The 22,568-nt window shown below is 40.6% G+C and overlaps 1 protein-coding gene across 6 annotated transcripts in view; it reads left to right on the top strand.

Moving 5' to 3' along the window:
- TRMT11 (tRNA methyltransferase 11 homolog) overlaps positions 1-9,721 on the top strand; it is a 60,850-nt gene extending 51,129 nt beyond the window's left edge. For 4 of the 6 annotated variants that reach the window (XM_033407743.2, XM_004263851.3, XM_033407776.2 and 1 more), the window contains one exon: positions 9,444-9,721. In XM_033407743.2, coding sequence (XP_033263634.1) covers positions 9,444-9,575 — 132 coding nt within the window. In that variant the 3' untranslated portion in view covers positions 9,576-9,721. Of the gene's footprint in view, positions 1-1,867; positions 2,020-4,153; positions 9,253-9,443 lie in introns of those variants that run through there. The other 2 variants (XR_004477467.2, XR_004477466.2) reach the window with 2 other exon arrangements.
- The last annotated feature ends 12,847 nt before the right edge of the window (positions 9,722-22,568 follow it).

Raw genomic sequence — 22,568 nt, 5'->3', positions numbered from 1 at the left:
TCATCCCTAAGCAAAATAATTTTGTTTGTTTTTGATGTTTACATATATAAATGCAGGTGTATTTTAATTAATTTTTCTTTTAATGGATTGTTGATGATTTTAAGAAGTCACCTAGGAGATGAATTGTCTCCACATTAAAGCAAGAGTATGTATGTTCGTGTCTATGCGTGTTTTGGTCTGTTACTCATCCTCTGCTGCTTAGGTAAGTAAGGTTCTTCTTAACTTTAATTGACTTTTAGATATAGTAACTAATAAGTTGTCATTACATTTTTATCCCCTGTGTTGACTTGTATTTTAATGTTTGAGGTTAAGTTTTGAATTTTATGGAGTTATAGGTTTTAGTGGCGAGTATGTAGGAAGTATTCATAGTTCTGTATCAACATGATAGCACAGGTATCCATGATGGTTTTTTTTAGTTAGAAAGAAATTATGTGTTGAGTGCCAGATGTCAAAGTTCAATCATTAGGTGTCACTCATTTTCAGAACTCTAGATATAAAGATTTTTATATATATTAAAATATTTTAACAAATTCTAGGTAACTTAATATCTTACAGAGTAATTAAACTTTTTACAAGTACAGGTTATATGTAAATACAAAGTTTAGGGATGAAGATTTCCAACCCTTACCTTGCTCCCATTAAGAATAGTGCTAGAGGGTTTTTTTCCTTAACAGTATTGGATGCCAGACTTTTGACCTGCTTGTCCTTGGTTTGGAAATGGCCTAGTGCTGTTTATAGTTGTATAACTTTAGCACAAGTGGTTTCTATAGCTACTGTCCAGTACCAGATGTAGAACACTGGGAAGCTTTGATAAGGGGAGCAGGATTTTTAAACAAAAGCCGGACATGGATAATTACCCTGAAGCTGAACTGAGGTCCATTATGTTCAGCACTGTCATTTACATTTCATTTTCACTCTCTGCTGATTATAAGAAGGAAAATCTACTCACTGTTTTCCTCTTCCATCTCTTTGCCTTCTTCCTCTCACCTTATTAAAGAATGTGTATTATACCTTTAATCTGTTTCATGAATCCTCGACAGAATTAGGTGAGCATCACCAATTTGCTGGCTTTTACTTACGATGACAGCATCATTGGTTTCCACTTATCATAGAATAAGTTTCGTAAGCCATTTGTATTCAAGTGTTTGCAGTGAAACTGCTGTTTTGTATAAACTGCTGCCACTTTGAGAATATAAATGACTTAAGGTTAATACTAGTGAGGTAGAAGAAATCATTATCTCATTATCAGGAGCTGTCAGTAAGTGAAAGGACAACTTAAACCTGACCTATAATTAAAATAGCCATTTGGTTTTCTTCCAGATGGTTTTCAACTTCATCCCCAAAGTGACACCTTTCTAGGGGAAAGCTCTTGTTTTTAAACAGTAATTTTTATAAATTGATGATTATTCTTAGGTATATTGTTGGGGGGTTCTTTGAAAGTAACTCTTTTGGCAGTAAAGGGATACCGTGAGAGAGAATTTTGGCTTCAGTTAGAATGTGGGTTGGGAGTGATGAGACAGACTGTAGAGTTAAGCAAGGGGATCCAGTTTGTAGTAGAGGGGGACTGGGGGCAAGGAAGTTGAGAAAATTCATACTTGATGACTCCTTTTTTTTTTCTCTGTAAAGAAAGATGTAAGTTTTTGTTGAGAGTGAATGGAAAAGGTAGTATGAGAAATGAGAAAACTGTCTTTTACTGATTTTTACATTCATGTATTTCTCATATTTTAGTATGTTTTCTTTTTCTGATTTGATTGCATGTTCCCTGAGGGGAAAGCCATGGCTTTCATCACTCAGCATGTGTTTATGGGACCATTTGTGTCATGTGTTGAGACAGAACAGACTGATAAAACATAGTCCTCATCCTTAGAGAACTTGCATGTGGGAGAAACGATGACCCAACCCATTCCAGCATCACGTGTTTGGTTCTGTAGTGATCAGTGCATATTGCTCTGTGAACACCAGAGAGCGCCTACCTGAGGAGATGGTGCTTGAGTCAAGAGACCAACATTTTCAGCAAAGGTACAGAGACATGAGAGGGGTTATGGTGCATTCAGGGAACCCTAGACATTTAAGCATGACTGAAATACTAAGTATGTGGGGAGGAGTGGCTTGAGAAGTGGAAAACCAAAGGCCTGCCTAGTGTTGAAGGTCTTTACATACCAAAGAGTTTCAAGTTTATCCTATCGGTGATGGCAAGCCCTGAGGAATGTGAGTTAGTAGAGTGGCAGAAGTTCTTGTTTTAGGAAGGTCACCTGGGCTTTAACATGCAGGCAAGTTTTTATTATGGAAAGATGCCTGTGATACCAGCCTGGAGGCTTCTGGCATGGTCACGTGAAACTGATGAAGCTGTCAACTAATAAAGGTAGAAACTGGAGATTGTGGGCGAGACAGTGGAATTGAGAGCTTCAGGGGAGGTAGATGTGCCAGGACCTAAGGACTAATTGAATAATTGGGGTAAGGGAGACAGGAGTTAAGGATAACTTTTAGAAATCTGGCTTGGGGTAGCTGAGTAGGTGCATGTATCTTTACCTGTCCTCCCTACTTCCCAAAGGACATGGCGCAGTGCCGCTTTCCTGGACTACTGCAGGAGTCTTCCAGCTGGTTTCCCTGCCTCTGGAATTTCTCCTACCATTACGTTTCCTGTACGGTAGCCGGAATATCTTTCACAATGTAAACAGATAATGAAACTCCCCTGCTTAAAAGTCATCAATAACTTTGTGAAATTTAGACTAAAATTCAGAGTCCTTCACATAACCTTCAAGGCCGGCCTGATCTTAGACTTCTGGCCTGTCTCTCCAATTTCATTTTGTGCCACCTTCCCTTTAGTTTTGCAAGCCTTAGCCACACTAGCCTGCTTTCAGTTCCCAGAATGTACTTACCTCTTTCAAGTCTGAGTCTTTTCACATTGTTTCCTCCCTCATTGTGTTCCCTAGAATGCTTTCTTCTGGTCTCTTTCTATGAGTAAATTTGACTCATCCTTTAGGTCTCAGATAAATGTCACTTCATTAGGGAAGCCTTTCTTATGCATTCTCTTCTCCCCCATCTAACTAGGTGTCTCCTTATATTCTTATAGTAACCCTTTTCTTCCCAGTGTTTAATCATGGTTTGTAAATACATGTTTGGGTATACATTGTTTAATGTCTCTTCCCGCTAGTATATAACTGTGAATTCATGGAGCTTGACTGTTTTGCTCACCACTCAGTAAATATTTATGGAGTGAATAGTAATTGTTCAGTGATTGTTTTGGGCCCCTCTAGAATAAAAAACAATCAAATTCAACAGCATTTAAATCATCCATTTGAAAGAAGAGTAGGAATAGATAGTTAAGGCTAGCTAAAAGTTTTCTGTTTCAAAATACACTGAATTTTATCATTACCCTGATATCACTCCTCAAAAGTCAGTGGTACAGAAACATTTTAATCCTATCATACCTAGGCCTCATTTCTCATGAGAAGCAAACCAAAAAAGCAGCTGAATCGCCATACTGTGGAAAATCATAACACCTTCCTTCTGTTTAAGGGAGATGATAACAAAGAATGGCAGATTTCTGGGAGAAGGCAGTAATTAGAAGGATAGTTTTACCTAAATGGAGTTGTGAACTTTAGTTTCTTTAAAGTCTGAGCAGTTTTATGATGTTCAGGACGCTCTTACATATATGTATTCTCCCAGTGTAATCCAGAGTGTCATTCGTTCCATTCAAAGTGTCAGCTTCAGGGCTTCCCTGGTGGCGCAGTGTTTGAGTCCGCCTGCCGATGCAGGGGACGCGGGTTCGTGCCCCGGTCCGGGAAGATCCCACGTGCCGCGGAGCGGCTGGGCCCTTGAGCCATGGCTGCTGAGCCTGCGCGTCCGGAGCCTCTGCTCCGCAACGGGAGTGGCCACGGCAGGGAGAGGCCCGTGTATCGCAAAAAAAAAAAAAAAAAAAAAAAGTGTCAGCTTCAGATGTAACTACAAAACATACAGTTTTTTTTCTTTTCTTGAAAAGTTGTTCCCCTTTAGATTAACATTTATTAAATTACAAGTGGCTGAAGTACTTTCCTTTCAATGTCTCCTGTGTTCTTTTTGATGCTCTACTTTTGATGTAGAGTTATTTGTAAAAATAGAGATTAACTTGAATAAGGTCTAGTTTATGTACTTTTCCTTTATTTTTCTCGAGAATAATTTGCAAATGGACATAAATGACAATGATACACTTTACAGTCACTAAGGTAAATATGTATTTGTATATTTCCACACTATTCTTCTAAAAATGAAATGGTGTGAATAAATGCCAGTGCCCTCTGAAGGAAAATGGCCATCATGTTGCTGCTCTGTAACTCTAGGTGTTTACAGCAATCAGGACTTAGAGACGGTGAGGGAAATAGAGCGCTCCTGACAGTCGGATGCATGATGGTCAGCTCTGCTTTAAACTATCTTTATCCACAGCGGGAAATACTATACAGAAGGATTTATCTGCTTCGGCCAGCAGAGGGCACTGTACACATAAAAGTACACTACCAATTGTAAAGCTTCCTTTGATTTTTTTTGGCAAGTGTGTTAAAATTCCTCGAGTGGTTTATGTTTAGAATTAGCAGTACTGATAGGACAGGAAATTGGCTGGGTGGGACAGTGGTTAAAGGGGTTCTGTCTAAAAGTTTAGATCTGAAATATGTGCTACCAAATATGTTGCTGTTCCGTGAAGAATGTCCTCTAAATGTCAAACTCCATTTTGAACGACCCACTAATCTACCATGTGGGAAGTTAACTCTTTAACCATTGTTTTGATGTAATTTCTACTTAAAAAAAAAAAAAAACAACTGTGATGGAAAACGCATGAGCTTTGAAGTCTGATCTAGTCTACAATTCTGGAAATACTGCTTACTAGATGTGTGACTTGTGGCAGATTATTTAGACTCTTTTAGTCTCTTTCCATATCTGCAAAATTTAGATAATAATCTGTGAAAAGATGCAGAAAATTAAATAATTCACTTATGTAAAACACATAGTTGCAAATACGTATCAGTTGCTTTCTTGAATCAGAACTTGTATGTTTCTTGTCATATTTACAATTGCTGTTTGTCTTACAAAGTTAAGTGATAGGTCTGAAAGCTGTGTATTTCCATTATGTAGCCATCTGTAGCTAGCACAGATTTTCCTACAGAAATTCTTGATTTCTGGTTATAAAAATGATAAACAGTAGATAGTGTAATCAACAATCTTAATATTTTATTCATATTTCCTTAAGTACTGCCATGTGCCAAAATTTAACCAGTAGTTATGAAATTTGGGAAACGTGGTCTGTAATCTTTCATTGCCATAGTTTTCTTTCTTGGCATTTCCTAATTCTTTGTGTATTTTTATTTTCCATGAAGTATTTCTTGCTTACTAAAGATTGGCAGAACTCAGGTTTCATGATACATAGATGATATCATGACTGATAGTGATAGACAGATTTGGAAGTGTTAGAGAAACCAGAAATCAAACATTGGGGCAAGATTGAGTTAGTGAGGGATATCAAGCATTGTGTTGCTTGAGGATACTCTTCTCCTTTTAAGTAAACCCTTGGCATTTGAGATACTGAGTTGAAAAAAAAATCTGCAGATATTCTTGGTTGAGATGGGCAGGGAATGTGAATAGAGAAGAGCTATCAAAAGGTGATGAAAAATATGTAGAGTTGAATATCATCATCTCAAGTGTGAGCCCTTGTAAACTAAACTAAAGATAGGATGAAAGAGAGAGGGAAAAGAGAAAAAAAGAGCGAGCTTGCCGTTTTATTCAGCATCACGTTAACATAAGTTCTGAATGCTGCAAATGGTATTTTTCATAAGGACCAGAGTATATGTTAAATGTGTATTGTTCATAGGTAATGATATTTACATATATGATATGTATGTGATAATATGTGGACCATAAATGTACTGAATGTTTTATGTGGAACATCTTATGAACCATATCTTTTCCACTTAGATGAAAATGGTAGCCAAAGTCTCTGGAGTGTCTGGCTTATCCCGAAGCAGGACTTAACGCTGCTAGTAATAGAACGGCTCTTGCCAGGTCCCTGGCTGCACAAGGGATTTGGAGCTTTTGGGTTCTCCAGGAGTTTTTGTTATGAATGTCTTATTTCACAATTAGGGGACAATCAATCTTATAGAAGGAGGCGTTCCACTATAGGACCCAAACACATACCTCACATTGATTCTTCTCTACTCCCTGGGAGATAAATAGCATTTCCCCCAGCCCCCAGAGGTTGCATTTCGAAGGTTAATAGTCTTTCCCCACTGTTCCTGTAGCATGTATTTCTCTGTCACTGGGTCTCTGTAGCACTGAATATATGGTCTTTTAGGGGCTTATTTTGCTTTTACTACTGTATGTTCTGAGCAAATCTTGAAGTATAAACTAGTTAGATAAAGAATGGCATAGGTAGTATATGTTTTCTTGATAAACATTAATTAGCATAGGTTTTAATCATTACTTTTGGGTTTTCCAGTTTTCTGCTGTTCATTCTCAGTCTCTGCCTCTGGTCTTTATTGTCTCTTCCTCATCCTCAGTTTGTCCTATGTATATCCTTTAAGTCAAAGACAAGCTATTTGGTTAAGCTCCCACTTTGGTCTATGAGGATACCTACCTTCCATTGTGCTTCAGCTTTTCTCTCCTGCTTCCCCCAGTGAGCTGCATAATTGGCAGTTTAGGTGGGTTAGGCACAGAAGTAACTGAGCCTGAGTCAGTCCCCGGCCCATCCTGGTCTTCAGCTGTCTTACCATGCCTCTACCTTTTAATCTAGCACTCTGGGATCACACATTTCTGTCCTGTCATTCCACTGCAGCCCCAGGACATTCACTGAAGTAGTCTGCAGTGCATTTTGAGATGTAGAGGTGCTCTTGCATGGCTTAGAGGAGTCACAGGGAGAAGAGAGGACAGAAGGCAAAGCTGGGAAGGATCTCACTGCCTGACAGTGTTCTGATCTCTCTTGTACAGAAGAGGAAAGTGAGAAGACATTCAGCAAACTGATGTGCAATTGAATCTCACTCCCAAATGTTAAGGGAAAAGCCTCAGAATTGGGGAAAGTTTGAACCCGTTTGGATTTTAGCCAGAATGCTGGAATATTAGATTTGCATTTTAATAAGTTGCATTTGATCCCATTATGGAGAATAGAGAGGGAGCCACAAAGGCAAGGCAACTGGCAGTTTAGGAAAAAAGCAAGGAGAGATGAGGAAGGCTTAAACTATAATAGTGGAGTTACAGGTGAAGAGGAGGAGTGGATTTGAGAAATTTAGGATGCAGAATCTAAGATTTTAGGACTGACTTAATGTGAGAAGAAAAGGGAGAGCGATTTGACCCAGGTTTCTGATTTTGATGACTGGGTGGAGAATGATGCAAAGAGCTGTGAGAAGTAATGTAGCAGGAGAGATGTCACATCTGGGCATAGCTTTACATATAACCAAGTAAAGGTATTTCTGCCAGGATTAAGGTAATGTAGTTCAGAAAGTAGGCAAGTTTTCTAGTGATCTTATTTGATATAAGGACAGAATGTAGAACGCCTGGAAGAGCAGATGATGGCAAGTCCCTTCCTTTCCTATGACTCTTCAGTCAGACTTCTGATAAAAGTTGCCATGCACAAGGCAAGGCTAAATGCTGGACCATCATCCTGTATTGCTGCTCTCCCAGGTCCAGTCTGGAGATGTGGACGTTGAGTCCTCCTGTCCAGTCGACAGTACTGCTAGGGTTATGGTATCCCTCAGGCCTCCTGTGGCTCCTTATATCTCCTTCTAGTATGAAAATTTTGTATCATTGAAATAATCCTCTTAGTTACTAGAACAAAGTTAATAGCATTTCTGATCCAGGTCTCTTCCTTTCTGGGGAGCCTTTGTTCATGACATGTTTATTCCCTGAGATACTCCTTCTTCTTGAGTTGAGGCAAGAGTTAGCTCTTTTGGGGAAAAAAACCTCATTATGTTATAGTTAAAGGGTGTAGTCCCTGGGTCTGGTAGACCTGTGTTCAAATCCTAGCTCTGTCACTTACCAGCTGTATTATCTTGGGCCTGTACTCTTAAATAACTCCTCATCTGTAGATGGTAATAAGAGTGTACTTATCTCTTAGAGCTGATGAGTTTGTATTAGATAGTGCATGTAAAGCATTTAGGATGGTTTTTGGCCCATAATAAATACCCCATAAATACTACCTTTCATTTGGTATTCTTTAACTTTTTATCTTTTGGGGATTATATAGCCTGAAGTTAGTAACCATTGGCATGCTTTCACGTGCTTGCAAGAATTTGGAACTGTAGTATACTTAGTGCCATAAAATTTAAATAGCCACTTTTTTTCTTTTTAAATGAATCAGGAAATCTGGGCATGTTTAATAATTTCTTTTTTTGTGTAATTTAAAAAAAACATTCTGGGGCAAAATAGTTTCTGAATAAACAAATCAGCCAACATAATTTTATTTTGGCTAAACCTGGGCTTTTATTAATATTAGATATGAGGGAGAGAATGAAAGTATTCATCTCATACAGGAATGAGGAAAAATACAAAAATATTTTGAGGATTGTTATATTCCAGATATATTTGTAGATATCATTTTGATACTGAAACCAGGATAAATAATTAGGCTTCATATTTTCTAATTATGTCTCCCGCCTATTCTCAGAATTACATTAATCCCTGTACATTTGAATATGAATTTACAGAAATGCATGGGAAATGAGATTTTATTTCTAATTAGATTTTTTTTTCACAGTTTAAGGTGGCTAGTGAAATTGGCTGAGAAGCTGATGTTTCAATGTTGTCTGTCAGTCTTCTTATCCTCAATTTTCTAAGCTGAAACATGACATTTTAGCCCAGGTTAATATTTCCAGTTTCCAAATGTCAGTCTAAGCACTAGTCCTCACCTGTCTCTAAAGTCTAAAAGTGTGAAAATCACTTGTTTATCCTGTATCTTCATCTACTGAGGTTACTTAAAGTTGCCAGGAATAGTTTATTTCATTAACTGAACGTGCATGTACTCCCAAACAGTTTTACTGATCTGTATGACATCATACAAATGTAATAATTTGTTGTTGTACACCATTGGAGTAGAAGCTTCCTTGCTCGATAATTCTTATAGTCAAAGACGGTTTCAGTTTGTGCTGAACTAGGAATCGGAAGATGCAGGTGGTTGTCCCAACTCGAGTTGCCTGGATGATTCTCTTTGCATTCCCTGGGTCTCTGTTTTCCCAGTAAAAGCTTTTGTCTTCTCTGTCCAGAGGACTGTTGTGTGGATCAGATGAGGTGAAGTAATTGAAAACACTTTGGATACCCAAGCATGATACAGATATAAAGTGGTGGTGTATTTCTTGTTCATGTAATAAAGGAAAACAACTGTGTACCAGAGAGTGAGATTTTGCTTAAAGTAAATGACTGCTTTGGTTGCAGGCTAACGAAAGAAATAACTCAAACATCTTTATTTTCTGTATTTTCCAACCAACCAGAACCGGGACCAGTATTCACATCTGCTGAGTGATCACTTTCTGCCGTACCAAGGTCATAATTCCTTCCGTGAGAAATATTTCAGTGGGGTAACAAAAAGAATTGCCAAGGAAGAAAAATCTAGCCAGGAGTGAAAACTAGGATTTTGACAATGGAGAAAGAATAAGGGTTTGATAGAAAAGACATCTGGATGTGAACTTTCATGTATGATACAGAAAATGTACTGTTTTAAATAATTTTATATAACAAAATAAATGCTATAAAGTCAACTGAACAATTCTTTTAACGTTAGCTTTGTTTTATAGACTATTCTGTTGTATGTGGTCTTTTGAACTTTATATTTATGCTTTCAAGTATTATGGAAATTGAAAACAGTTATATTTTTGGTAATTAATTTACAAATGGTATTGACTTTTTAAACAGATATCTGCTGGATATGTTATAGGCATTAATAGTGTTTGAGAATTTATTCATTAGGTAGGCTTGTTTAATTTTGGTTTTGATTGTAATTGTTTTACATTGTCACTAATAAAGCTTACTGAGGATTCCTAAAATCGTGTAGTATACGGAGGGGATGTGATGAAGGAAATGAATTTTTATTTATAAATCCCAGACAAGTTAGTAACACAATGATAATGGTGATGATGAGAAAGGCTAGGACCTGACAACCTAAAAAGATTCCAAACTCCTTGAGGCCTGTCCACATCTGAAGCTCGTCTGTACCTTGGATTTGCTTCTGCATTCCTAAACCTTGACTGTCGGTCAAGTTAACTACCCACAATTTTTGGTTTAGAAAGTAACTGATAGTTAAAAGCAGTAACAACAACACAAATCCTTGATGGTTCCCTAATGGCATTAAGTCTAATCAGAGCTCTTTGAAATAGAAGCTGTATTTTCTTGAAGGAGAAACTTTGCTGAGTCCACATTGTGTCCATCATGAAAATATCTTGTTTGAAAACCACTCTACCCATTAATTCAGGATGCTAATAGCTTTCCTGCTCTCGGTGGTCAAAGTACCTCAGCAGGACGGCAGTAAACGAATCCTCTCTCTTTAACCAGAGCCTATTTTTATTTATGCTATTATTATTATTTTAGTGTTACTGCTGGCTTTTATGGACTCACACTTTGAATGTGCATAGCTTAGGACCTCCGGAAGACCAGTGCTGCCCAAGCAGAGAGAGAGAGAGCAGGCCATCCGCCTAGTTCTCCCTCCTTTTCTTGTCCTGCAGCTCTGAATTTCAGCAGCAGATCTCAAACATTTCAGTGATTGTTTTGTTTGGGTTTCTGGATGTGATTTGTGGTACACTGGGGAAAATCTAAAAGTATTCAAGGATGATTTATTTTCAGTATTTCTGTTGTAAACTGACTTATTTAAAATTTTTTGAGGTTATATGGGCGGTGAGTTTGAAACTTTGTAGCTGACTAAATTTGGAATGAGATTTTAGCCTTGCCCCATTTTTTGGTTGTCACAAAAATTAGTCCAAATTAGTTCCAAATTAGAACTGGAAAAGTTGCAACATTAATTTTAGTCACTTTGTTCTTAAAAATTATCCAACATTAAAAAAAATATATTTCAAATTATTTCTTATTACCATTAGTGGAGGCCTTCTAATCTTTAATTCTTCATTGTTGTGAGGTTTATTTTCATATATATCAATAAGTTCAGTCTCCCATTCCTGAAATGTCACCGGACTCAGAGTGTGAATTTGTGCAGTTGTTTTGAGGTTAGTACTCAGAAGTGAAAAAGAAACCCGATCACTTTCAACCGATTTTGATTTTAGTGCAGGTAACACGTCCTCTTATTCTAAAAAAAAGAGACTTTATTTTCTGGCATCAGGATCTTACTACTTCTGCATAAGTTGGAGAAGATCATTTCTGGGATTGCTTTAGTTTTATGTGTATTCCTCATGCACTTACTGGCAGGAATATCACCTAGCAAAATGCCTACATTTTAGGTAGTCCTGTAGTATGAATTTACAGTGTAATCTGTGAGTGAACCCTAGGTGGTCTGTGGGCTGGCCTATTTAATGTTTATAATATGACAGACTCTATAATTTTGTTTCTGGCATATATTAAAACATCCATAAAATACAGACGGTTACGGATGTAACCATCTTGGTGGTGTTTCATCATAAGTAACCTCCTTCCCATCCATTCTGGTGGATTTTTTTTTTTTTTTTTTTTGCTGTGATAGTTGGGAAGGAATAGTGGAATAGGAGGTCTTTGGGGTATTTAGCCAAAGTTTAAAATCTGCTACAAATTTCTAGCCACTTCCTGCCCAAGGTGACCCAGGTTTAGGCCTGTTCGCCACTAACTTCCTTATGACTAATTCTTTAAGTACAGAGATTGAGCAATGAAACATTTTCAAACTGTTTAAACTCTGGGAGGTAAGTCAGTGTTACCATTATTTCCTTATGGTGGAAACTCACTTAAAATTCAGGACTGGGCTTCCCTGGTGGCGCAGTGGTTGAGAGTCCGCCTGCTGATGCAGGGGACACGGGTTCGCGCCCCGGTCCGTGAAGATCCCACATGCCACGGAGCAGCTGGGCCCGTGAGCCATGGCCGCTGAGCCTGCGCGTCCGGAGCCTGTGCTCTGCAGAGGGAGAGGCCACAACGGTGAGAGGCCCACGTACCGAAAAAAAAAAGAAAAAAGAAAAAAAAAATTCAAGGCTTCTCTGGTGGCGCAGTGGTTGAAAGTCCGCCTGCCGATTCAGGGGACACGGGTTCATGCCCCGGTCCGGCAAGATCCCATATGCCACAGAGTGGCTGGGCCTGTGAGCCATGGCCGCTGAGCCTGCGCGTCCGGAGCCTTTGCTCCGCAACGGGAGAGGCCACAACAGTGAGAGGCCCACGTACCGCAAAAAAAAAAAAAAAAAAAAAAAAAATTGATATACCCTACATATTTAAGAAGAATGGTGATTACAACTAAAGAACTTTATTTCAAGTTCGGTAGGGAAAAGTAGAGTATGAGTTAACATACCAAATGCATTGTAGTGAATGTGTTTACATTATTGGATGAAAAATGTGCTTTAAAAGTTTGGGACAGAAACAACTTTTAAGGTAATATGTTTTATACTCTTATAATTAAACAATCAGGGATGACTTTTTTTTTTTTAACATCAGGAAATTAGATGTTAAGTTTGTGTTATCTAGATGCCAATATAAGCAAATCTGACTCTTGAATCAAAGGCCTTAGTCCTTTTGGGTTAAGAGAACTAACCCATGCTGGAAATATTATCAAGTATTGCTAATCTAAAGAGATATGTAATAAAACATTATGTGTTGAAAATCAAAGGTGACATTTTTGGGGGGAAATGATCTTTCTACACCATTCTAATCTCCCTTGTAAAACCACAGTGGAACTAAGCTGATGTTCATGGTTCTAATACTAAACAAGGCACTGGCCCTGTATAAATTCATTAATGGAACATAGGGGTAGAAATGGAGGTTGGTGTTGCTGAGACTATTGATGACCTTATTGTTGATTTGCCTGTTTGACCAAAAGGGAGTAAATTATACCAGAATAAGGACTTTGGCTCTTTTTACAAGAGCATGGGTTTTCTCCATTATAAAGTTATTTAGAAAACTAAACACTTGTAAGAATCTTTCTGTCTTAGAAGGATTGTATTCATAGAATAAGCGAAGTCTACTTTGATTTCCAACTCACCCACTCCCGTTTTTCTCAGATATTTATCAAGTAATGTGGTTTGTAATCCAAACCAAAAAAAAGAAAAGTGCCTTCATCCAGAACATACACATGGACACAATAACACTAGACTGATGATGTTTGTACTTTACTAAAACATTGAGATCGTCTCTAAAACAGAGTGGTTTAAGAACATAAGGTCTAGAGTGTAAAGAATTGTAATGGAATGATAAACATATCTGCGATTCTATCTAGCCATAGCATCATGGAGACAGCACATTCCTTGATGTTCTTTGGGCAAACCTGACTCCATTCCCTTAATAGAGGTCTGCCTCAGGATGGTCATATGTTTCACTATGTGGGATAAGCAAGTTGACATTTAGACATAACTGAGGCCAACCTGGAATTTGGCTCTTATCCCTTGCTTTATAAGCCATTGTAGACAGGCTCTTAGGGGGATGGAGGCTAAATTCTCATGGCAGTCTCTTAAGAAGCCTGGGCCATGGAACAAAATAGGCTTAAAAGATGAATGTTAAGATAAGCCAGCTTCACTTTATGTAACTGCTAGCCCTATTTCTTGGGACATTAGGACGTGCTTAGTATATTTTTGTTCTAGAATTTGAATGTTCTTACTAAGATAATTATATCGCCGTGATGCCAAACGGAATCACCTAAAAAGGAATCTGCTTTGACCTCTATGACTTTAAAATCTCTCCTTTAATCAAGCCTTCCTGACTTTCTCCTGAGGGCTTATCAGAAGAACTCTATTTTGTCTAACATCCAGCAGTGGAGATTAGCTGGGCTTATGTGTGAAATTAGTCAGATTTTTAAAATGGCTGAGGAGAAAATTAAAATTGGAAATGAAATGGTACTTGGGTTGGGCTTTGATGGGCTGCCCAAGTATTGTATCTAATGTGTTGTACATTTGTGAAGTGGATCAGGATGGTCAGTGCTGGTATTGATGAGCTTTAAAAATCTGTAAAACCTCTTTAATATCTGTTTATTTATAAATCATGGACTGGAGTGTCTCACCACAAGTCTGAGTGCTTCCGGCACAAACAGCAAAACTTCCTTTTGCATTATTTTTCTATAGTTTTTACCTCTTGGGAGACAGTTCTCCATAGATGCCTTGCGTTTCTGTACACCTTACTAAGGGGGGCACTGACCCCCTGCATCGTAGACCGTCTTTTGGTGGGGTGTGAGCACCCTTGAAAGATAAAGGTAGTGTCTCCACCTCCCCTGCCTCCTCCCTCTTCTGAAAAGGGAAGAAGGCTATTCTAGCTAATAGTCTGCTAACTATTAGCTAACTACTGGGCTCTTTTCAAAACTGAACACCTGAGCCATCCAACCTGATACTTCCAAAGTGGAGTGGATCAAACAGACTCACAACTACCAAGATAGAAGGGCCCAACAAGCCTCACTTGTCCAATGGAATTGGTATATTCAAGAATGCAGCTGGCTTAGCTCTTGTTGCATCTTGAATTTAGATGAAAAGGTGCCAGCTATCCGTTTGGGGAAAGTTTTACCCCCCATTCCACTGCCTGAAACAAAGGGAGTGGCTCAATGGTGTCCTTGATTCATAAAGGTTGCATTTAGGGTGGGCTAAAAATACATTTAGGCTACAATCAGGAGATTGCTCTAAATGCCTTCTGCCTCGTTCACTGATGGATTGGCCAAGCTGAAACCCAGTGGTGTTGGACTGCTGTGGCTGCTCGATCTCAGCGCCAGGTACACAGACCTGAAAACGGATGTGGCTGGCCTGGTCCATGGGCAGAAAAAGCTATTCTCATAACTCCAGCCAATACCCTCTTTGCTGAGCCTTGTTATATTTTTACTGACTTTTAGGCTGTTGCTAATGACCTACGGTTTGTTCTGTCACTTGGGAAACTACAGATTAGCTGATTAAAGATACCCTTCCTTAGGGGCTACAAATAGTAGAAACAGACTGTGGCTGCCGACAGAGCTGTCTGGGTCATTCTCTGATGAGACCAACTAGAGTAAAGCTGTTGGTTGGGCTGGCACCACCCAGATTGCCATCATTGTCCCACACATGGCAGCACATCCACCATTGTATAGACAGGACACAAAGTAAAGGACTATGTTTCTGATGCAGAGTTACCATTTGCTGCCAGACTTGTGACTCCTGCCAAAGGTAGACTCTGAGTGCCTTGTGGTGAAGGAGACCACATTGCATGGAGTGTTGTCCAGCCTGCTTCTGGCAGATTGATTATTTTAGATCTTTGCCCCACTCTCAGAGCTGTTGGCGCTTTCTCGGGTTACAACAGTGTTGTTCTGCAGTTGACTCCAGCCACGTCACTTTGGCCCTTGAGACTAATTCGTGTCACATGTTTGGCTTTCTGGACCATTTGGTATTTGGTATGACAACGGTATTATACCTTTCATTGCAAAAGCCACTCGACCATGGGCTGATAGTCAAGGTATCTGGTAGACTTTCCACGCTCCCTACCATCCACAGGCATCTGGAATTTTTGAGCTCTGGAAATTTTCTCTACATTGTTCTGTGTTTTCTCTGGCAGTCATTTACCAAGCCTTCTCAGAAAGGCTTAGTACATTGCTCCAGAGCTGGCTCTGACTAGTGCAGTGTTTTGTCCTTTGTCAGACACCTAAGTCTTTTAGTTGGTGGGTTTCAACTCAGAGACAGCTGTTGATTAATAGCTTGAGTCTCAGGCTGGGAAGGTTTCCAAAACCAGCACCAAAGAGGGAGCTGTGACAATCTGGTCCAAAAGGACTCCTCTACCTAGTGTGCTTTATTATTGATGTTGAAGCCGGATAATCAATATTTCATCTGATTTATTATCTTTAATTTTCTTCTCCCTACACTTTCCTTTAGATCTCAAAAAATGTAAACAAAAATTGTCTTCTATTTTATTTTAATGGTAACTGCTTTTCCCTGTAGCAGTTATATGTGCTACTCTATTTTCCCTATGATACGTGTTCTAAGGCTTGCCTGCTGGTGATTGGTTGATGCCAGGGCAGAGAAAGAGCATGGTGCGTAGGGGAGCTACATGTGGTTTAGAATCACTGAAGGGTGATGTGTGACCTGGGAATCAACGAAGTAAGGCTAGAGATTATGGCAGGAGGGGTTTCTAACCTTGCCTCCCTCTGCTCTGGGGGAGGAAGGGAAGCTACCTCAGGATTTTTAGTGGGAAGGAGATATTATCAGGCTTGGTCTATCACCATCACTCCAGTGGTAATAGTTTGGAGTGAAGGGAGATACACTAGAAGCTGGGATGTTTGTCAGAAGGTTGTTGCAGTCATCCATCCAGGTTGGAGATGTAAGGATCTCAACTAGAGCAGTGGTAGTAAAGATTGAATGGAGAATATTAAGAAGATGAAATGAGCATGTCTTGGTGATTGACTGGGCACAGGGATGAGTAATGGATGATATCCAGGGTTCCAACTGGGTGACTGCATGGATGGCATGACACAAATTGGCATAGAAAATAGTGGAAAGAGGATGTGTTTAGGATCGGACAGACATCCTGAACATGAGAAGCCTATGGAACAGGCACAGAGACCTGCACAGCAGGCTGTTGAGTATTCAAGGCCGAAGATGGATAGTGATTGCAAACGTGAGGAGCAGAAGATCCCTGCGTGAGACAAAGAACTACTGAGTTAACATACCCCATACAGAGCTAAGGTTCATTCTGTTGCATTGTCCCCCTGCATGATATGTATGTTTAGCAAAGAGAATTGGCACGACCCAATACCCATGAGACTGGATCAGGCAATTCCAAAGTTATTACAAGAAATTTATATTCGAGTTACTAATGAGATGAAATTACTATGTTGTACTACTAGAAGCTGCAGAGAGCAACACTGGCTTTGGGGTGATGTGCTTCTGTCCGACTGGATGGGTGCACGCACTCCATTTGTTGTATACATCAGTGAGCCTCATCGTAGAATTAGAACTTTAAAAACCGATAGGCTGCTGTTAGTTGCCTCTAAGAGAAACCTGCTAAAGAAACACAGGCCATGCTGTTTGAACTCTGGATGTAGGAAAAGAAAAACTCAAGAGTTTTTTTCACTCTTCTCCTTCTCCTTTAAAATTAAAAATACTTCCCCTTTCTCTTTTTTAAGTAACTATGTAATAACTTTTGGGTAGCAACATAAAAATTACAGGGTAGGCCAGAATGGGGAAATTTTTAATTAAACTGGGGGTTTTGTTTGTTTCTTCGTTATTAAAAAAAGTTGGGCCAAAATCCTGATTTCCCTCTACTCCCTTTTTATATATACTTACGCATTTGGCAGAGTTCATGACAAAACCTCTTCCCAGCTGAGGATGAGCCAAAAACCTTTTCTGAAGCTCCTACTAATTTGGATTAAACTAACTGGTCGAAAGCTTCACACAAATTCTGCCAGGAAATGTCATAAGATCCCTTGACATTTAATTCTACAAACAGTCTTATCTTTTGGAGCAAAATAGAGAATAAAAATTTATTTTTTGATTTATGCCTTTGTTAGCTTGTTTTCTTTCTTAGTTTTGGAAAAACAGGTCAAGAACCTGAAAACAACAGAACTTTGTTTTTGCCTCCAGTCTGGCTTCTAAACCCGAAGAGAGTAACTTGCATGATGCTAAGTGGGTTCCTGAGGAAAGAAGGGCAAGATGAGTGCTGTGTAATGAGCAAGGCTTCTTGGAGAAGACATGACACGTTTCCACGAGCTGTGAGTGGTCCAGGAGACTCAGTCCTGCAGCAGGTGATGTCACCTAGTGCACCAGAACCAAGGGTTAGACCTCGAAGCCTATCAAGTTGATCTCTGTATACTTTGTTGCCATTCTTAGCAATGAAAAAGACACAGCCCCTGTCCTCAATGAGCTTATAGCCGGTGGGGCTGCAAGTGGTAGTAAACAAGGAGATAAGTAGTCAATTCAAATAGTCGCCAGTCTTACCAGAGCATTAGTCCACGGTGAATATAAGAGGAGCAGTTAACCACTTCGAATAGTGTAGGGTGTATTAACCATGTGTTTCTGATATTTTGACATGTGGGACCTTGCTGATCTTGGAGAGACTGCTCCTTCCAGGGCCAGCCAATTCCTAGAGGCGGTGAAGGACTCACCTGCTAGTGTGTTGCTCATATGCAGACTAAGCAGCTCAGAGCCCATGTACCCCTATGTCCTCTCTCAGCCCCTTACACTCTGGGCCAATATTCCCATGTCATAATCACTCAAGGGCCAGATACAGACAATTAAGGACAGACCCAGAGCCCACTGAAACTATTCAAACTAGCCAATCCCAAGCCTGCTTACCCTACTTCACAGTTTGTTCCTGTGGGAACCCCAGTAAAGGCTCTTGCCCACATTTTCCCCGAGCTCCCCTCTGCCTTCTGACCAACCTGTTTGCCCCTGCATGGCAAGACATGCTCTCTTTGGGGAACTTTGAGGAGCAAGCTATCTTTTCAATGGCAATCATATTCTAATATGTTGGTCTCAGCTTACTTGAATAATCATAAAATCTACATTTTAAAATATAAGGGGTGGGAGAGGGTGACATCTAAGTAGACTCCTGAAGAAGAAGCAGTGCAAGTTGCCAGCTGACATCAGGTTGTGTGAGGGCGAGAGGGGGATTCGAGGCAGAGGGAAAAGCACATTTGGATAACAATTCAAGTAGTTTGGATACTTGGAGCTAAACTAAAAGTGTTGGGTGAAGAGAAGAAATGAAGCTGGAGAGGAAATGAGGGCCAGATCATAAAGGACTTACATGCCTTTCTACAGAGTTTGGACCTGAACTGGGAGAAGTTTCCTCCATACGAGGATCGTTCCCTTTATGCTGTTGCCAAGGCTCTTTAGGAAGTTGTAGCTTCTTGCAAAATGGCACCCTGTGGCTGAGATGCTTGACAAAGGTCCTATGGTGGTGGAGTTTGTGGCTTTGCCACTGCTCTAGGGTCTGTTCCTTTCTTGGTTCTGGGTCTCAGTTAATGACCGTTCAGTGGGGCAAGCCACATACTTAAGGCGGCCTGAAGCAAAGCATTACTACCTGGGAGCCTCAGTTTCTTCATCTTAGCCTCCCTTCTTAGGCTCCCAGTTACACTGTGTGAAAAATTTCCCACCTAAATGCAGCAGAAACCTCCCTGACCCTGACTGACAGACACTTGCTTCAGAGCCGAGAAACAGTCTTGAGTTGGCCTCCTGCATTGAGCGAGATGCTTTTTATTGGTTTCACTCTTCACACAGTGCTGACGGTGTAAGCTTGCAGAAGAGCAAGCTGACAAAAATAAAGACTCCTGAGTTGCCGGCTCTTGTTCTTATTTCCAAGGACAAACACAAACCCTGTCTCCGGGAGCTGCTTCTTCACTCCAAGACAAATGAGCTGTTGAAGTGTCATGATTTTGAAATCCTAGCAATAGACATAAAGGATATTTTATCGATCAACCTCAAGGAATCTCTCATAAATAAAAAACGGTTTGTGATTCAAACACTGTTGCTTGTTTCAGAGCTTTGCCTTGGGGTCCATTGTTCTGATATCTAAGACCTGTAGTGTTCCCTGAAGGAAAATGGTTCAGAACCCCGAGCACTTGTCTTTCCCATCTCCTTGAAGTAGCCTACCCAGAGCATACAGTCTTTTTTTTTTTTTTTGAGTCACCAAATTCTTATGACCCTTTAAAAACCCATCAGTAACAAAGATGAGAGGGAGGGCATTTGTTTGTCATCCTTCTTTCCTCTCCAGTCCCCTCCCTCTATCATTCCCTTCTTGCTTCTCCTTCAACATTTACTGAATGCCTGATGTATACCAACCACCTTGGATAAAAAGATGATAAAAAGCCTGTTTCTTGGGCTGAGAAGCTATATACATAGTCTTTGGTTAAGCTAATTTTTGTTACACTATTAAAAATCATATTCTGAGTTCCAAACTCTGGTACTTAAAAAAAAAAAAAAGCAAAAATATCAAACACAAAGCTAGACTGCCACTTTCAGTATAATACTGTTCTCTTGCTGAGGAACTAGTGAGGTTAGGAATGGTGGGGAGATAGGCTGGGAGATATAGTCAGTCTTAAAAGAATTGAAAAATTTTCTCCTTTAGTGTATATTTCTTTTTTTGGGCTGCACCGTGGGGCATGTGGGACCTTAGTTCCCCGACCAAGGATCGAACCCATGCCCCCTGCATTGGGAGCGTGGAGTCTTAACCACTGGACTGCCAGGGAAGTCCCTTAGTGTATATTTCTTTTCATCCCTTAACCATTTTCTTTAAATGTTCATGTTTCCTCCTATAAAGCTCTACAGTTATCTTTTTCATGCTTCCTCTGTGTTCTATAAAGTTCCACAGTCCTTTAAACATTTTTTTAAAATTTGGTGAATAGGCAATAAGTTTACATGGTTTAAAATCCAAAACAGCTTAAAAGGATATACCCAGTGAAAAGTTTCCCTCTCCCCTCTTTCCCTCCCAGTGGGTGCCTCAGCCACCCAGCTCCCTGCCCTGGAAACAACCACTGTCACAGATGGCTTAGCTCAATGTCAAACAACATAGGATAGTCCAAATGTGAAGCCATCATTGCAACACACATGTGGAACATGGCAGGAACAAAGTGTGACCGACCCTTTCTAGTTGGGCCGCAACAAGCGTCTTCCTGCCCGGTGTCGTTTGAGCTAATAGAAAAAGACCGAGTTCGGTTCAGAAGCAAAGGACAGTTTCATTCTTTGATCAGAGACTGGAGAGGTGAGAGCTCGTGCTCTAGAGTCCACGCCCTCCCTGACAGGCCTTGATCCGGGCTGCTTTACAGGGTTCTCCTGGCCGGGGTAGGGGGTGGAGCAGAGCTCTCACGGGTCGGGCACTGGCGCAGGCGCCGCTATGCTGCTGGGGCTCCGGGTCGCGGGGCGGGAACGGGGGCGGGGACGGGGGGTGGGGTGGGCGGGGCGGGCAGCGTTTCTGCACACGCCGGCCGCCATCTTGAATTGTGGTGTCGAGCGCAGCGCTTCTGCCCAAGGTCCCCGAATGAGGTGTCTGCGAAGCCTTTTGTCACCGGGAACTCTGGTCTGAAGGGCCGGGCAAGGCCTCTGCACGCGGCAGCCTGTGAGCAAGTGAGACTAGACCAAGCACAAAGGAAAAGGAAAAACAAAAGGTTAGACTTTATTACCTGGATTCTATTTTTATTTCCCAGGAATTGTTGATGGGCTTTGCCGGTAACAAAAGAACCAGAAGTGAGAGGGTCCCTCCCAGCACCATCAGGACAGCTCTGACTTCATCTGTGTCTACTTCTCATTGTTAACCTAAAAATAATAATAATGTTTCCTTATCTATCTCCCTTGGAATGAGAGTCTATTGACGTGATGTGTATAAATGCATTTTAAAAGATTGTTCTTTAAGGGAAGAGAAAACCCAGATCCTAAAGCTAAACCCGTCAGGCATATTTGTCATGGGAAAGAGTCAAATCCTGCAGGCTATCATCCAAAAAAGTCTTTCACTTGATTTCAAAACTTCCAATGAAGAGACGCAGAGGGGCTGTTGGGCTCAGTAGGGAAAGGTAAAGGATGGATTTATTTCCTGTCAATTTTCAGATTCTTTCTTGAGTCCTCCCATGAACTAGTGGAGGCAGTGCCCTTTCTTAGGTGCATAACTAAGCAAAGAATGCGACTCCTTTTGTTAGCTGCCTGATCAGCCACCTTTGGGATCAGCTGAGGCGTATTTCCTGGGCTGCTTGATTCCTTTCTGGTCCGTGGAGTGGTTTCCAATCGAGAAAAGATTTGGTCAAGGTTACTTTGAAAAACATGTGGGTTTGGGAGAAAAAATAGATTGCTGGAGGACTGTCTCTTTAGGGTGGAGGTCACCATCCTCCCTGAGGCAAAGCGTGCCCTTTACTTGGGAGGAAGTTGTACTTCTGGAAGGAATGCGGACTCGGTGTGCCGTTGAATGTGCATGTGTGAAGGGGACTTGGCCTGAGAGCCCGGGCTGGAGCCCTTGTTTATCCGCAGAAGATAAGAAGCAGGGACGGAGATAAGGCGGGCTTTGATGTGTGTGTGCCTGCACCTGGCCCCGGAAAGGCTGTGTCTAGTGCAGATAGCAGCTCCGGGTAGGCAGCACACTGAGCCTTGTGTAGTGACAAATAGCCCTGCAGTTATGTGGACGAGACCGCTGTCCTCTGGTCAGTGAATTCTGGTGCCATTTTATCAAAGGATCCCTCATCTTATGCCCTTCATAGACTTCTTTTATTTTTTTAAGAGAATTATTAATATGTACATACTCAATAAATGATAAACTTGTTTTGAGCATTAATTTTCCTTTACAAAGCAGCCTAAGCAAAGCCCCAGGATGCCTGGGAGAGTGTCCAAGGTTGCAAGACTTTACTGCCCCCTATCTCCCTCTTTACTCTTCTCCATCCCTCTGTGGCAGGAAATAAAGTTTATTCCACAGGTAACTGCCTGATGGTGTCTGTGGTTTATGTCTTGACTTTCGGATGCTGGGAATTAAGTCTTATGTGTTAAGTTTTCTTTGAAGTTATTTATCTTCCATATATTAGGGAAAAATAA

This window comes from Orcinus orca, chromosome 12 (genome assembly GCF_937001465.1).
Source record: "Orcinus orca chromosome 12, mOrcOrc1.1, whole genome shotgun sequence".
NCBI lineage: Eukaryota > Metazoa > Chordata > Mammalia > Artiodactyla > Delphinidae > Orcinus > Orcinus orca.
The sequence above is the reverse complement of the archived record's forward strand: the minus strand, read 5'-3'. Positions and strand labels throughout refer to the sequence as shown.